A 17,493-nucleotide genomic window follows, 5' to 3' on the forward strand; every position below is an offset into this window, starting at 1 on the left:
TCGCATGCTAGGGTGTTGTTGTCGCAGTGACTTGAGGACACATCACAGCGAAAGCACTTTTGTTATTACAAATGACCAAGCATGAATTAGCATGCAAGTAGACATTATTACCATATTTTGCAATGGGCGGGGTCATGGCGGCTGATGATGACTTTGTTGCCGTGAGAGATTCTCTGACCCTCGTGGACGCACACCTGACACTGAGAGGGATCAACACACCTCATGGCCACCTCATCCAACAGCTGGCCTGTGAGCAACAATGTTAGTGCAATACCGCATTCCATTGAGTTATTAAATAGTTGGGACCATTTCAGACACCTGGGGGGCAGTAGGCATGACATCCTTCCACGCATGTGAGAGAACACTGGAGGGGTTCGGGGTGCTGGCAGGTGATGGGACAGGCAGGCCCACAAGTGTTGTATCTCCACTGGCATAACTCCTCTCCTGAAGTTAGGCTCTTTGGATTCAGCCCCTCGCAGCTCATCGCTGTTGAGAGGTGTGCGTGACATTTTCATTTCTAACTACTGCACAGACTGAAATACTGAAATATAAATCCAAGTTATTATTAGAGATTACAGTGAAACCTCGATTTACGGTCTTAACAGGTTCTTGAACAGGGTTCGTAAATGGAAAAGTTTGTATAGTGAAGCAAATGTCTCTATAAGAAACAATGTAAATATGAATAATGGGTTCCAGCCTCGACAAAAGTGCATATTTTAGTGAAGGTTTGTACACTTTGAACAAAGTGTTTAAAAATAATATACAGTACTGTATATCAAACAAACATAACAGGGTGATGGATCAACTTTCTCTTTATTACCAAGCTGAAGTGTGCTGTCTGCGATGCTCTGCCAACACGCGCACAAACAAAAAAAGTCCCTTGGTGCCCTCACAAGTGATCAGAAATCACAAAATGTTTAACATTAAAGCTCCACTTATTAACTTTCACTTTCAGTTGATTTTGGTGGGACCACGTAAATAAGACTGCCCACAAAACGGCGCATCCTGAAGTGACTGTCAGAAAGCGATTTGAAGATGGTCTGTAAAACATAATCTATGCAACATTTTGACCAAAGAACCACCATTACAACGTTATGTAGACCAGTGGTTCTCAAATGGGGGTACGTGTACCCCTGGGGGTACTTGAAGGTATGCCAAGGGGTACGTGAGATTCTTTTTAAATATTCTAAAAATAGCAACAATTCAAAAATCCTTTATAAATATATTTATTGAATAATACTTCAACAAAATATGAATGTAAGTTCATAAACTGAACATCAAATCAAGTAGGCTATTCCATTCATTACAATGCAACAATGCAATATTCAGTGTTGACAGCTATGTTTTTTGTGGACATGTTCCATAAAGATTTCTTTTTTTTGAAGAAATGTTTAGAGTTAAGTTCATGAATCCAGATGGATTTCTATTACAATCCCCAAAGAGGGCATTTTAAGTTGATGATTACTTTTATGTGTAGAAATCTTTATTTATAATTGAATCACTTGTTTATTTTTCAACAAGTTTTTAGTTATTTTTATCTTTTTTTCCAAATAGTTCAAGAAAGACCACTACAAATTAGCAATATTTTGCACTGTTATACAATTTAATAAATCAAAAACTTATGACATAGTGCTGTATTTTAGTTCTTTATCTTTTTTTTTTCAACCAAAAATGCTTTGCTCTGATTAGGGGGTACTTGTATTAAAAAAATGTTCACAGGGGGTACATCACTGAAAAAAGGTTGAGAACCACTGATGTAGACCACAAGGAAGTGTTTTCAATTTAGGAAAAAATCATAATATGACCCCTTTAATGCGCCTTCTAATCCAGTGCCCCTTTTGTATGAAAAAAGATCTGAATCAGCAGTGCGCCTTATTATCCGGTGCGCCCTATGGTTCAGAAAATATGGTATTCATGTTTACATTGTTATTTATGGGGAACTCTGCTTCACTATACAAATGTTTCGATTTACGAACCATGTTCAAGAACCAATTAAGTTTGTACATCGAGGTTCCACTGTATGTGAAAAATAACCAAACATAGTCATAGTTTAGCTTGGTTGATCCTCTCAAAATATGGGGAAATGGCTTTAGGAGTACAAAGGACCCTATAATATACTATTCACACTTACGGCAAAGCTCATTGGACCTCCAGCTGACAGAAACATCCCTCTCGGAACAAGCCTGAGCATAGGCTGCGATAACGTCACAAAAGCAAGCGCAGTCGCCAACTGATGGACATGAGCACGCTGCCTCGACACACATCTCCATGTAGGGCTCGGCAGCAACCTAAAGATACATAAAGGGAAGAAACCTTCTATAAACTTACTGCAATGTAAGGTACAACAGAGAGATCCAACATATGAACGGGATGAAAACATTTGCATTGTCAAAGATTATAATAATCAGGTGATCAGATGAATTGCGCAATTGCAATTTGGAGTCTCACCATAGACGCGCAACGAAACATCAGCTCGGTGTGATTATTTTGTCAACAATTGCAGATGAGTACTCATGATGACAGAGGAAAAGTGTGATGATAACCATAGAAACGAATATGGGCACAGTAAAAAAACGAGCACATACTAGGGGTGCATGGGACATATACTTAACGGGCTTATATGAGGAATTATGACGCCATACAGATAAATCTGATAACATTAAAGAATAACTCTGATAAAAAATATATATAATATAATATAATAATATACATGCCGCGACCTAATATATTAACTAAGTATTAGCGATACTGTTATTATAAGTGCTAACGCCGAGGAACTACTTTTAGCAGCGCCGTGATCACAGAGCGCTAACTGGCTTATGCTGCTACGTTGACACATTGAGCCAGTGAGCTGCTGCATTGCCTCTGAGTTGGTAAAAGTTAATTCTAGATTATAAATCATCACCTCTCACATGGATATGTAGAAGGTTGTGGCCATACACTGAGAAAATGCTCAACTTTGACATCCAACTTAGACCTGGAGATGGCGAGAGAGACGAAAAGTCGCTTGTTTTTGTTTTGTTTTGTTTTTATAACTTGCTAGAGAGTTTTGAGTAATTTGATTCTAAATGAGAAGATATGAACATCCTCAGTCGGGATCCAAGGGAAAGCAGACGTTGTACAGTAAGTGGTTGTTTTAGTATGTTCGTAGTTTGTGTATATTTTCTGTTTATCAAAACTTGTAGATCATCCTCCTTATATTCAGGCTCAAAAATATAAGGTTCTGTATCATCATTTGTCCCAAAGTAGTCGTGCAATGATGAAGGTTTTTGGATAGAGGTCTTTATAGGCGGAATAGACGCAATAATGTAATCACTCCCGGTATCTCCATTGTTAGCTGACTTTTGTATGTGTTTTTTAAATATGTTAGAATGCATTAAAAACATTAGTGCTTGTCTTACATAAGGTTTGTGAATGGTAGGTGAAAAAAAAAAAAAAAAAGTGCAGTTCCCCAGCGTCAGAGAGCTGACAGCATACTGTATCGATGGTGTTTGTAAACTGAGACATTAGTTGCTATACTGTTAGTTATTCATTACTAGCACTCACCTGGTTGTTGCATTCTTTAAAGAGGGGACCAGTAAGCACACGGCACGACTGCTCGACTGTCACCAGCCTGACGATGTTGTCACCACAGGGAGCAGGTACCTGTCCAACACAAATGCAGCAAGTGGTTGCACCATTTTAATGTAAAAAATACTGAAAGTTGTTGTCTGTCTATCTGTGTTGGCCATGCGATGAGGTCGCGACTTGTCCAGGGTGTACCCCGCCTACCGCCCGAGTGCAGCTGGGATAGGCTCCGGCCCCGCGAGAGAGGGACAAAAGTGTCCTTCACTGTTGCTTCACTTAAACACGGTAGCGTCCATTATTGAATTAGCATTAGAATAGTGAAGCTGAAAGTATGGTTAGTGAGCAAGGTATTTGTTTGTACTGGATAGTCTGGTTTTCTCCCACATTTCACAAACATGCATGTTCGGTTAACCTGCAGCCTCTAAATCAGGGGTGTTCAAAGTGCGGCCCGGGGTCCATTTGCGGTATGCACGGCAGCATGTTTTTTTTTGGCCCGTAACACATTGTAAAGATAAAGTAAAAACATTCCAGATTATAACATTAGACAACAAAAATATTGTGAATGATTGTTGAAATGGGGTAGCTGCTGAAATGGAGGTGGCGACCTGTCCAGGGTGGACCCCGCCTACCGCCTGAATGGAGCAACAAAAACTTTAACCTTACCCCTAACCTAAATAATAAATATAACTCGTTTGAGGTGCTTACTATGAGGTTTGTCACACCGCTGCCTCTCCACCTGGCTGTTATCTACCGCCCCCCAGGACCCTATTCGGACTTCATCAGTGAATTTTCAGAGTTTGTTGCTGATTCAGTGACGCACACCGACAATATAATCATAATGGGGGACTTTAATATCCATATGAATACCCCATCGGACCCTCAGTGCGTGGCGCTCCAGACTATAATTGATAGCTGTGGTCTTACACAAATAATAAATGAACCTACGCATCGCAACGGTAATACGATAGACCTAGTGCTGGTCAGGGGTGTCACCACCTCCAAAGTTACGATACTCCCGTATACTAAAGTATTGTCCGATCATTACCTTATAAAATTTGAAGTTCTGACTCATTGTCAACAAACTAATAATAACTACTATAGCAGCCGCAACATTAATGCTGCCACAACGATGACTCTTGCTGGCCTACTGCCTTCGGTAATGGCACCATTCCCAAATTATGTCGGCTCTATTGATAACCTCACTAACAACTTTAACGACGCCCTGCGCGACACCATTGATAGTATAGCACCGCTAAAGCTAAAAAGAGCCCCTAAAAGGCGCACCCCATGGTTTACAGAAGAAACTAGAGCCCATAAATTATCGTGTAGAAAGCTGGAACGCAAATGGCGTGCTACTAAACTTGAGGTTTTCCATCAAGCATGGAGTGATAGTTTAATAACTTATAAACACATGCTTACCTTAGCTAAAGCTAAATATTACTCAAATCTCATCCACCTCAACAAAAATGATCCTAAATTTTTGTTTGGTACAGTAGCATTGCTAACCCAACAAGGGACTCCTCCCAGTAGCTCCACCCACTCGGCAGATGATTTTATGAATTTCTTTAATAAGAAAATTTAACTCATTAGAAAGGAGATTAAAGACAATGCATCGCAGCTACAACTGGGTTCTATTAACACAGATACAACTGTATCTACGATGGATACCGCCCTCCAAAATAGTTTCTCTCTCTGATGAAATAACATTAGAGGAATTGTTAAGATGTGTTAATGGGACAAAACAAACAACATGTTTACTTGACCCGTTTCCTGGGAAACTTATCAAGGAGCTTTTTGTATTATTAGGTCCATCAGTGCTAAATATTATAAACGTATCACTTTCCTCTGGCACTGTTCCACTAGCATTCAAAAAAGCTGTTATTCATCCTCTGCTCAAAAGACCTAACCTCGATCCTGACCTCATGGTAAACTACAGGCCGGTGTCCCACCTTCCGTTTATCTCGAAAATCCTCCAAAAAATTGTCGCACAGCAGCTAAATGAACACTTAGTGTCTAACAATCTCTGTGAACCTTTTCAATCTAGTTTCAGGGCAAATCACTCTACGGAGACAGCCCTCGCAAAAATGACTAATCTATTGCTAACAATGGATGCTGATGCGTCATCTATGTTGCTGCTTCTTGATCTTAGCGCTGCTTTCGATACCGTCGATCATAACATTTTATTAGAGCGTATCAAAACACGTATTGGTATGTCAGACTTAGCCTTGTCGTGGTTTAACTCTTATCTTACTGACAGGATGCAGTGCGTCTCCCATAATAATGTGACCTCGGACTATGTTAAGGTAACGTGCGGAGTCCCCCAGGGTTCGGTTCTTGGCCCTGCACTCTTTAGTATGTACATGCTGCCGCTAGGCGACATCATACGCAAATACGGTGTTAGCTTTCATTGTTATACTGATGACACCCAACTCTACATGCCCCTAAAGCTGACCAACACGCCGGATTGTAGTCAGCTGGAGGCGTGTCTTAATGAAATTAAACAATGGATGTCCGCTAACTTCTTGCAACTCAACACTAAGAAAACGGAAATGCTGATTATCGGTCCTGCTAAACACCGACATTTATTTAATAATACCACCTTAACATTTGACAACCAAACAATTACACAAAGCGACTCGGCAAAGAATCTGGGTATTATCTTCGACCCAACTCTCTCGTTTGAGTCACACATTAAGAGTGTTACTAAAACGGCCTTCTTTCATCTCCGTAATATCGCTAAAATTCGTTCCATTTTATCCACTAGCGACGCTGAGATCATTATTCATGCGTTCGTTACGTCTCGTCTCGACTACTGTAACGTATTATTTTCGGGTCTCCCTATGTCTAGCATTAAAAGATTACAATTGGTACAAAATGCGGCTGCTAGAATTTTGACAAGAACAAGAAAGTTTGATCATATTACGCCTATACTGGCTCACCTGCACTGGCTTCCTGTGCACTTAAGATGCGACTTTAAGGTTTTACTACTTACGTATAAATATGCGGTCCTCTCCAAGGTTTCTCATAGTCATTCACATCGACGTCCCACTGGGGTGAGTTTTTCCTTGCCCTTATGTGGGCTCTGTACCGAGGATGTCGTTGTGGCTTGTGCAGCCCTTTGAGACACTTGTGATTTAGGGCTATATAAATAAACATTGATTGATTGATTGATTGAAATAGGTCCCAGCCCCCCTTTTTTTTTTTACTCCTGTCTAGCCACTCAAGCATATCATATTGTTGATGTAGATGCCCATATCTGCTGTGCAGATTTACTTTACAAAGCAGAAGTATGAGAAGTATTCTCTTGTTGCCCTATTTGTATTTTAATATTTATTTATATATATATATATATTAGGCCTGTCAAACGATTAAAATATTTAATCGCGATAATCGCATTTCGTTCAAAATTAACTCAAAATTACTCCCAATTTATCGCAGAACAATATACTTTTTCGTCATTAATAGGTGTACCCTAGACAGATCGTTTTTAAGATTTTACTACCATGACTGGACAATTTGCTTTAATTAAATGTTTTAAACATTATTTTTGAAACAGCTCAACACGAAAAGGACATAAACACATTTTTAAAGAGAATAAAAACAATACTTGCAGTGCTTTGGTGTCTTGCTAGATTTTCTATTTTGTAGGAGTACAGAATGTGTATTCCTGCTTTAGGAGCACTTGCATTACGAGGAGAGGAGCTACACTTCCATGTTTAGATAGCAGTTTCACGCATTAATTTCACAAAATGCGGACTGTTACGATCATGCTTTGATTGTCAAAGATGTTAGGTGATATTTCTTCTACATGAATTAATGTTTCTGATATTCTGTGCTTTACAGATGTTTATTTTGGACACGTTAAAAACAAAGCGAAAGAAAAAATTATGAAAAAAGGAAATAATCTTGATAATATTACATTAAGGTACAGAAATATAAACTAATATTTCATAATGAAAATACATAAAAAATTGACACACAAACAAAACACACAAAGACACACAAATAGATAGCCCGGCCCTGGCTAAATTATTTTAGTTTGAATGCTTCAAGTACAGAGTCATATGAAGTCATATAACTAGAAAGCGTACGCATGTAAAGTTTGCTAAAAAAAAAAAAAAAGTCAACATCTATGAAGTGCCAAGTTATATGACTCTGAAGTGTTTGGCTAGGAAATTGGCAAAATATTTTACAATACTAATGTTAGTATGCCAGAATGCTAATGTTAGCATGCTAATAGTTAGAATGCATCAAGTACAAGTCATATGAATGGGAAGCGTATGCATGTAAAACTAAGCCTGCTAACAGTTAATACGTATAAAGTACCAAGTTGTATGACTCTAAGGTGTTCGGCGGCAAAGTTGGCTAAAAAAGTTAGCACGTTACTGTTAGCATGCTTGTTAGTATGTGTCAAGTACCAAGTTAAATGACTCTAAGGCGTTTGGCTGCAAAATTGGTTAAAAAAAGTTAGCATGCATACGTTAGTAATGCTGTTTGAGCCTGAGCCAATCAGTGGCTGAACAGCACGGTCCTGAGCATTACCTGCGTTACATCAGCGCAGCTGGGAGAAACCTTCCAGGAGTTCCCAAAGTGGGAGGAGTCAACCTCCAGCTGATTGTTACTGCTGACAAAGTCGTTATTGACGTTCCCGTCAAAGTTGCCGCACAGACCACAGACTCGGCTCTTAAAAAAAAAACCTTGATTACAAAAAAAGAATGCGACAAAACGACGTATCAGTTGTGTAACACCTTGTATGTGGCAGAGATGTGGACCAGGAGGTGGCTTCCCTTGTCCCAACTGAGGGAAATGTGTTTCCCGAGCAGCAGGGTGTAGAACTGACCCGATTGAACAATCTCCACCTGCGCGCTCTGTGGAACCGGCACTTTCATACTCACCTGAGCAAGGGGAACATTTTTGAATGGAACATTTCAAGGGAAAAAGAAGAGTAAATGGGTTATACTTGTATAGCGCTTTTCTACCTTCAAGGTACTCAAAGCGCTTTGACACTATTTCCACATTCACTCATTCACACACTGATGGCGGTAGCTGCCATGCAAGACCCTAACCACGACCCATCAGGAGCAAGGGTGAAGTGTCTTGCTCAAGGACACAACGGATGTGACTCGGTTGGTAGAAGGTGGGGATTGAACCAGGAACCCTCAGGTTGCTGGCACGGCCACTTTCCCAACCGCGCCACGCCGTCCCCGTGATAAAAGATAAAATATGAATTCATTTTGTTCTGTCAAAGTTCAATAATAAGGTTGTGTGCATGAAATTAGGAATGTGTAAACAATAATAAATAATATCAAAGACCAAAATGGGGCCACAACAAAATCCTGTTGAAGGCTACACAAAGCCTAGGCGTAGTCCGCTGCCCAAGCATGACATGATGAATGTGAATACATAGTAGTGACTTAGTACCTCTCCATTGTGCATTATAATCAATCCTCCCCGGTAGTAGACTGATACAGACTTGGCACAGCGATGTCCCACAATTCCACAGGCCTCATTTTCCACAAGCACTCTGAAGGAACCCTCTTCTCCGTTACACATGTCCTGTTGATCATAATCAAGGTCAAGCGGCAGCGGAATGGACAAAGGGGAACAAAAATGGGCAGGAAAGACGTAAAGTATTTTACGGACCATAGGGTGCACCGGATTATAAGGCGCACTGCCGATGAGCTGGTCTATTCAGGTCTATTTTCATTCAAAAGGCGCACCGGATTATAGGGCGCATTAAAGGGGTCATAATATGATTTTTTTTTTCTAAATGTAAAACACTTCCTTGTGGTCTACATAACATGTGATGGTGGTTATTTGGTCAAAATGTTGCATAGATTATGTTTTACAGACCATTTTCAAGCCGCTTTCTGACTGTCTCTTCAAGATGCGTCGATTTGTGGGCGGCCTTATTTACGTGCCTCCACTTCGACAGCGTCTTCTCCCCGTCATCTTCGTTGTAGCGGTGTAGCGTGCAAGGACGGGAGTGGAAGAAATGTCAAAAGATGGAGCTAACTGTTTTAATGACATTCAGACTTTACTTAAATCAATAATGGAGCAGCATCTCCTCATCCGTGGCTCACTAGTGCAACAACAACGCCGGAAATGTGTCCCGTGAAAAAACGTCCGACCGGAACTCTCTAATAACTAAAGTTCCTTGGGTGAATAATGTAAACTCACTACACCGGTATGTTTTAGCGCTTTCATGGCGAGTTTACTGAAAGATATAAGAACTTTACACTACTTTATATTAGAAATGGCAACGACGAAGGATGAATGTCCCATAACAAGAAGATAGAGAAAAAGAAGAAGCTTATCGACTACGATGTCGCCACGGACTATAAAGGCGGACGCACGCAAATTTTCAGGACTTATGCAGATCCCAAATACAGATCAGCAGGTACCAGAAGGAAAGAAAAGTCTCTTTTGCATAATATTGCGGAACAAAACGCCATATAATATGTCTTACCTTATACACACACCATAATAATACTCGTATGTTGAAGCACAGTACAATCCATCAAGCGGTGCGGCTTCATAGTTTACCAAAGTCATACTAAAACATTTTGATAGATTTTTGAGCGCCGTGTGTAATGTTCTATATTCTCAGTGGAACATGTAAAATGTTGGTGTTGTTTACTTGAGTCATATTGCAGTCTACACGTAACTCTTGTGTGTGACTGCCATCTACTGGTCACACTTATCATTTCACCACGTACCAAATAAAATAGGTTTGAGGTCGGTAAGCACAACCAAAATGATTCCGTACATTAGGCGCACCGGGTTATAAGGCGCACTGTCGAGTTTTGAGAAAATGGAAGGATTTTAAGTGCGCCTTACAGTCCGAAAAATACGGTATATGTATAGTCGCTCACCTGGACCAGGACATACTGACAGAGTCCAGGGAATGTGTACTTCTGGCCATCGAAGGTGATGTAATGCCCCTCCCCCACGGTGCGACATATGCCATCACAAAACTTCTTCGTGCAGTGCCACTTACTGTTTTCACACACACTGCAAACAAGAAGAGAAGTCGTGAAACATCAACGGACAAAATAATCTCATGATTCGCTCGCATAAAGGGAAAAAATGTCTACCAGGTATTGCAGTCCACCGATATGGTTTGTCCCGATGCATGCGGCTTGTCGTTGAAGTAGCACGGACACTGCTCTGGAACAATGCAGTTTCTGCTGTGGTACACCTGAAATATCAACCAGTTTGCTCCCATTTCAGACTCTCCGGAACCCAGAACCTGAATGACACTATACCTACAGTGCCGGGTGGACAGAAGCAGCCAGGGATGCAGGCCTGGGAGACACAGGGAAGGTGTACATTCTGGCAAATTCTGGCACATTCCAGGCCCGTTTGCCCTGCTTCACACTTTGCACGGATCAATGGAGGAACACACTCTGCTGAGCGCCGCTCTGCAACCAAGAAATTAAAAAGTTGCTAATTTGGGCTATTTTCACAAAATCTAGGGCAGGGGTTCCCAAAATTTTTGACCCGGGACCGCTTTGCGTTAAAAAAATTTGGCCAGGGGCCGGGCTATATAAGTGAAAAGAAAAAATAATAATAAAATAAAATATATATATATATATATATATATATATATATATATATACATACATACATATACACATATATATATATATATATATACATACATACATATACACATATATATATATATATATATATATATATATATACCTGTATACATATATAAATATAAATATATATATATATATGTATATATATATATATATATATATATATATATATATATATATATATATATATATACACACATATATATATATATATATATATATACATGTATATATATATATACATATATACTGTATATATGTATATATATACATATACATATATACATATATATATATATTCACATATGTATATATGTATGTATGTATATACACATATATACTGTATATATGTATATATACACATATATATATATATATACGTATATATACTGAATATATGTATATATACAAATATATACATATACATATATATATATGTTTATGTATATATATATAAATAAATATATATATATATGTATATGTATATATATATATTTATATATATATATATATACATACAGTGTATATACATATATATATATATAAAAATTTAAAAATTAAATAAAAAAAATAAACAATTAAAAAAATACAATTTATATATATATATATATATACATATATATATATATATATATATGTCTTTTTGCAGAGACAAACTGCCTTCTCCTTACACTGAACAAAAAAAAAGTCATATGTCCACTGATGTTTAAAAACTCTATACAGGGAATCTATTTTTCGTTTCCCCAACGATTTTGCCATTTTTTTCCCCTCGTGCACAAATTGACTAAAAGAGCGCGCACTGCGGCGCGAGCGTGATGACGTCACGTTATCGATGGGAAAATGCATTTTTAGACAATATGATTTGCCTGAGCAGCTAAGAGACCCCGAGAGTAGCAAGCGGTAGAAAATGGATTGATGGATGGGCTAGAAAGGACAAATAAAAAAATAATAATTATAAAATAAGGAAAAAAAAAACTTTGGATGCTGGCCGTAGTTTGGGGACCACTGGTTTACGGTATAGTTAGCCATGGGGGCGGGAGGGACAGATGTCCCCGGGGTTTTGGACCCTTTGTTGGCTTCAGCAGTCCCAGGACTCAGATCCAGAACAATTTTGGGGAGTTAAAACAAGCAGCTATCCGCCAAACGAGAAACGATTTGCAGTTAAGTGCTGCAGGTGCCAGGCCTTCGTTTTAACACTCTTTACCTTCTAATTAGCCGCAGGGCGGGACCAGCTGGTGTCCCAGGGGTCTTAGCTTTTATAACAACTGTTTAGTCAACATGTGTAGAATCATTCTTATTTTTCTTTTTTTTTAAAGGGGACCTACGATGATTTTTCTTTTTTCTGACCTACAAATGTTGGATAGTCGTGTTAAACAATGCCAAAGCGTCCATTAAAAAGGTTCATGTATTTAGACGTGAGCCTGCATGCAAGCAGTTCTGGATGTGCTTTTTAAAAAAATAAGATCACATTGATGTCATAGTGTGACTTCAGTGCGAGCACGTTGAGCTATAGCTCCAAAAAATGCGTGTTTGGGTCTGAAAGTTAGCCTTTATTAGCATTCCTAGAAATGCAAGTACTACACCAGGGGTCCCCAAACTTTTTCCAATGAGGGCCACAGACTGACAAAAAAAAATATGTGTGGGCCAGTACAAACTTATACAGTATACAATATACAGATATCTTTTTAAAGAACTAGAAAATGCAATGTTTTTGTAAATGTATTAGGAATGCTGAAGAGCCAGAGCCGAACTAAAATGCTAACACTTAGCACGCTGGCCAGATAGCATCAAGTACCCAAAAATATATAATATATCAAACTCGTTTTCATTGAGGGACACGTTGCCGTTTTGGCTGCCCTCAGAGGGCCGGCCGCTTGTAACATTAATAAAAGAAAAATACATGTATAAGGATTAGCCGCATGATATTGTCACATGATTACCTATGCATTTGATTAGTACATGTATATTTTACCTACACTGTAAGAAAAAAAAAATCTGTGGATTTTGTGGTAAAAAAAAATGGCAGAATTTTACCATAAAATTTACAGTAAAACGGTCACATTATTTTACTGTAAAATTCTGTTGATTGAGCTGCCAGTTTTTTGTTTGTTTTTTTGCACAAAATATATGGTTGCTGTTTTCACAGTGTATTACTGTAAATGTAAAAATGGCCGCTTTTTTCTTACGATAGGATTCTGAAGACAGAGCTGTTTTAAAAAATATATATATTGTCATGCTTACAGGGTACGATTTGATGGGTAACTTGCTTTGAAATCATAAGGCTAAGTAGATATTTACGTATGTTTTTACCCCCAAAAATGTTTCGAATGTATGATAATATAATATCTGTTGCATTTTTAGATAGATAAAGTTTAAAATATACAGTATATAACTGCATGCAGTACATGTCTTAATTTCTGTCAAAATAGAAAAAGAAAGAAAGATAGAGTACTTAATTGATGCATATTATTTCCGAGCTTTCACGGGCCATTCAAAATGATGTGGCGGGCCAGGTTTGGCCCCCTGGCCTTGAGTTTGACACCTGTGGTGTACACCAACAAAATGAGGTTGAAAAAAAAAAAAAAGCTAACATGCTAATAATAGCACACCTACAGATAGAATTAATGAAATACTAAAATATATGACACTGAAGCATATGCCTGCTATAAAGGTGTCTAATACCAAAATATATTACTCTGAGGTGCACATCTGAAAAATGTATCAACATTTTTAGCATGCATCAATTACCAAAATATGACTGAGGTGTGCACCTACAAATTTAGCTAAAAAAAAGCCAGCATACTAATGTTAGCATGCTAACAGGTAGCATTCATCAAGTAGCAAAATATTTGACACTGGAAATTGGCATAAAAACTAGCATGCTGATATTAAAATTCTAACGACTGTGCCGGGGGTCGTTAAAAAAATAGCTATGGGCCGCAAGTGGCCCCTGGGCCGCACTTTGATCACCACTGTGCTGGACAGAAGTGAAGAGTTGTTTTTTCACTGTCAAAAATGAAAAAAGAAAATTCAGTGTTTGTTTGGACATGACATTTTATACAGGACTGTTTTGTCAGCGTAGCAAGGAGGACAAAGTTAATTTAGTCGCTAAACTGCTGCCAAAAGACAACAATGCTCCGACATTACTACTTGGTCATGATGAAGAACCCCAAAAAAGAAAAGCAAGGTCAGTAAGCTTGAGGGGGCTTAATTTGCATCTAAAACAGCGGTTCTTAACCTTGTTGGAGGTACCGAACCCCACCAGTTTCATATGCGCATTCACCGAACCCTTCTTTAGTGAAAAAAAAAAAAAATACATTTCCAATTCAAGACAAAGTTATATATTTTTTTTACTAGTGCACAAAATGAACCGTGCATGAACATCACCTTGTTCAAACAAAACCAACACACTGCATAAACTCACAACAAATTACACACCTGCAAATACGATGGAAAATTAGAGGGAACATTGTTTGGGGGTATCCATAATACGCCGATAGGGAGAAGTTTTATTTACACGATGAGTCGGGTTTGTCTTGACCTCCGCGGCAGAGGCTCCGCCGAACCCCTGAGGCCGACTCACTGAACCCCTAGGGTTCGATCGAACCCAGGTTAAGAACCACTGATCTAAAAAGACAGCCCCCAAAAAGAACTGTTGTCCAGGCAGAAAGGGGGTCAAAAATCTACACGAAATTTAGACCATTCACACTAAAGCTTATCCAATATATATTATCAAGACCAGTGTTTCTTAAAGGCCTACTGAAACCCACTACTACCGACCACGCAGTCTGATAGTTTATATATCAATGATGAAATCTTATCATTGCAACAAATGCCAATACGGCCGGGTTAGTTTACTAAAGTGCAATTTTAAATTTCGCGCGAAATATCCTGCTGAAAACGTCTCGGTATGATGACGTCAGCGCGTGACGTCACGGATTGTGGAGGACATTTTGAGACAGCATGTGGGCCAGCTATTAAGTCGTCTGTTTCATCGAAAAATTCCACAGTATTCTGGACATCTGTGTTGGTGAATCTTTTGCAATTTGTTCAATGAACAATGGAGACAGCAAAGAAGAAAGCTGTAGGTGGGAAGCGGTGTATTGCGGCCGACTTCAGCAACACAAACACGGCCGGTGTTTCATTGTTTACATTCCCGAAAGATGATAGTCAAGCTTTACCATTGGCTTGTGGAGAACTGGGACAACAGAGACTCTTACCAGGAGGACTTTGAGTTGGATACGCAGACGCGGTACCGTGAGTACGCATGCAGCTGCGGCTTCCAAACATTTGATCGCTTGCCCGTACGTGCGTGCCGCTATGTGCATGTCACGTACGTAACTTTGGGGACTTTGGGGAAATATATGTGCTGTATGAACTTTGGGGAGGTGAACGGTGCTGTGGGATTAAGTGTGTTGTACAGGTGTTTAAGTTGTATTGGCGGGTTATATGGACGGGAGGGGGGAGGTGTTTGTTATGCGGGATTAATTTGTGGCATATTAAATATAAGTCTGGTTGTGTTGTGGCTAATAGAGTATATATATGTCTTGTGTTTATTTACTGCTTTAGTCATTCCCAGCTGAATATCAGGTCCCACCCGCCTCTCACAGCATCTTCCCTATCTGAATCGCTCCCACTGCCCTCTAGTCCTTCACTCTCACTTTCCTCATCCACGAATCTTTCATCCTCGCCAAATTAATGAGGAAATCGTCGCTTTCTCGGTCCGAATCGCTCTCGATGCTGGTGGCCATGATTGTAAACAATGTGCAGATGTGAGGAGCTCCACAACCTGTGACGTCACGCTACTCGTCTGCTACTTCCGGTAGAGGCAAGGCTTTTTTTTGCAGCGACCAAAAGTTGCGAACTTTATCGTCGATGTTCTCTACTAAATCCTTTCAGCAAAAATATGGCAATATCGCGAAATGATCAAGTATGACACACAAGTATGACACATAGAATGGACCTGCTATCCCTGTTTGAATAAGAAAATCGCATTTCAGTAGGCCTTTAACCAGAGAGCGCCCATTGAGGGCTGCGAAAAAATAGCTGTACTCAGTTGTAATACACTTTTCCACCAGTTGTGGCAGTAATGACATTATCAAATCAGAGTCGTGTATAAAGAGAGTATGGCCAAGTAAACAACAGGCGCCATGAGTGCTACCAAGGACGTGTGCGGCTGTGCCCAGATGCATGCAATTGCTGTGACGTTAGATTTTCTGATGAATTAAACAAAAATAATATGTCTATATATAGTTGTAAACATACTCCAGCTCATAAACTTACAATAAAACATGCTTTTATTTCGTGAAAGTATAATTTTGCGGCTTTATTTAAGGAACTCTGCTGCTACATTGTGACCAGCGGGCAGTCTAATACGCACCCGACAGCGCAATAAACATAACAAATATATACAGAACAACCAAAAAACAACAACTTTTTACCCTCATTTTGCCATTTTGGACCAACAACCACAAATAAATTGTGACTTTTGTGTAAAGTAAACTGTGATGGCTGCCTCCAATGTATTTGTAATCACTGTATGTATCACTCATTATGTATTATTCTAACTGATCTTTCTTTTTTGTAACACTCTAAGTTAATAAGTGTACTTTTGTACTTATTTTTTCCCCACACTTCTGCACAACAACTCAGATATGGTAACACTGGCGAGCAGTAGAAAATATGAAATGATTTCTGGTCCAGAACATATTTTGCTTTATCCATTATTGACATATTTCTGATTTCCAGTTCATTTTCTCATCTATTATTAAACCCAAAATATGGTTTATTTTACTCTTTCAACGTCTGTCTATTTGTATTTGTGTTTGACATTCTCATCTACTGCCACTGAATTGCATTATTATAGTTTTACTGAGATTCAAAGATAGTCTGTTTTTGTCAAAACCATGTCTTTAATTTAGGGCATTTTTACACGTCGAAAAACTAACGAGGAAGCGCAGCAAACACATTGCATTAGCTCAAAGTTGGTAGCAGTCATGGCGCCCTGTAATCACGTGAGTGACTTTTGACCAATCATTGAGGAGATCGCCTAAAACTCTTTTAATAGGCAATAAAAGAGCACAGGGCTGATGCAACAAGCTGCCGATTCAGCGGCGCTATTCCTACATACAGCTACAAAAGTAAAACGCAACGAAAAACCAAAAAATTAGCAAAATGGTGCAGCGCTCCACGTCTGCTGGCCGTTATTTGTACTTTAATTTTATCGACGGTTTATTCAGAACACAGATATATTATAATAATTTATACAAACTCTTTCATAAGAATGTATTTATTTTAGCAATGCGTAATTGTATGT

At 39.0% G+C, this 17,493-nt stretch overlaps 1 protein-coding gene across 1 annotated transcript in view; it reads right to left on the reverse strand.

The window, feature by feature from the left end:
• Positions 1 to 17,493, reverse strand: part of vwf (von Willebrand factor) — a 100,462-nt gene that overhangs the window by 46,680 nt on the left and 36,289 nt on the right. The window contains exons 18-28 of the mRNA XM_061925024.2: positions 10,840 to 10,991; positions 10,665 to 10,768; positions 10,443 to 10,581; positions 8,989 to 9,123; positions 8,316 to 8,462; positions 8,110 to 8,250; positions 3,547 to 3,645; positions 2,132 to 2,288; positions 319 to 486; positions 112 to 247; positions 1 to 30 (exon numbers count right to left, since the gene is read on the reverse strand). The exon at positions 1 to 30 is cut by the window's left edge and continues 268 nt beyond it. Coding sequence (XP_061781008.2) covers positions 1 to 30; positions 112 to 247; positions 319 to 486; positions 2,132 to 2,288; positions 3,547 to 3,645; positions 8,110 to 8,250; positions 8,316 to 8,462; positions 8,989 to 9,123; positions 10,443 to 10,581; positions 10,665 to 10,768; positions 10,840 to 10,991 — 1,408 coding nt within the window. The remainder of the gene's footprint in view (positions 31 to 111; positions 248 to 318; positions 487 to 2,131; positions 2,289 to 3,546; positions 3,646 to 8,109; positions 8,251 to 8,315; positions 8,463 to 8,988; positions 9,124 to 10,442; positions 10,582 to 10,664; positions 10,769 to 10,839; positions 10,992 to 17,493) is intronic.

Source organism: Nerophis lumbriciformis, linkage group LG29 (assembly GCF_033978685.3).
Source record: "Nerophis lumbriciformis linkage group LG29, RoL_Nlum_v2.1, whole genome shotgun sequence".
Taxonomy (NCBI): domain Eukaryota; kingdom Metazoa; phylum Chordata; class Actinopteri; order Syngnathiformes; family Syngnathidae; genus Nerophis; species Nerophis lumbriciformis.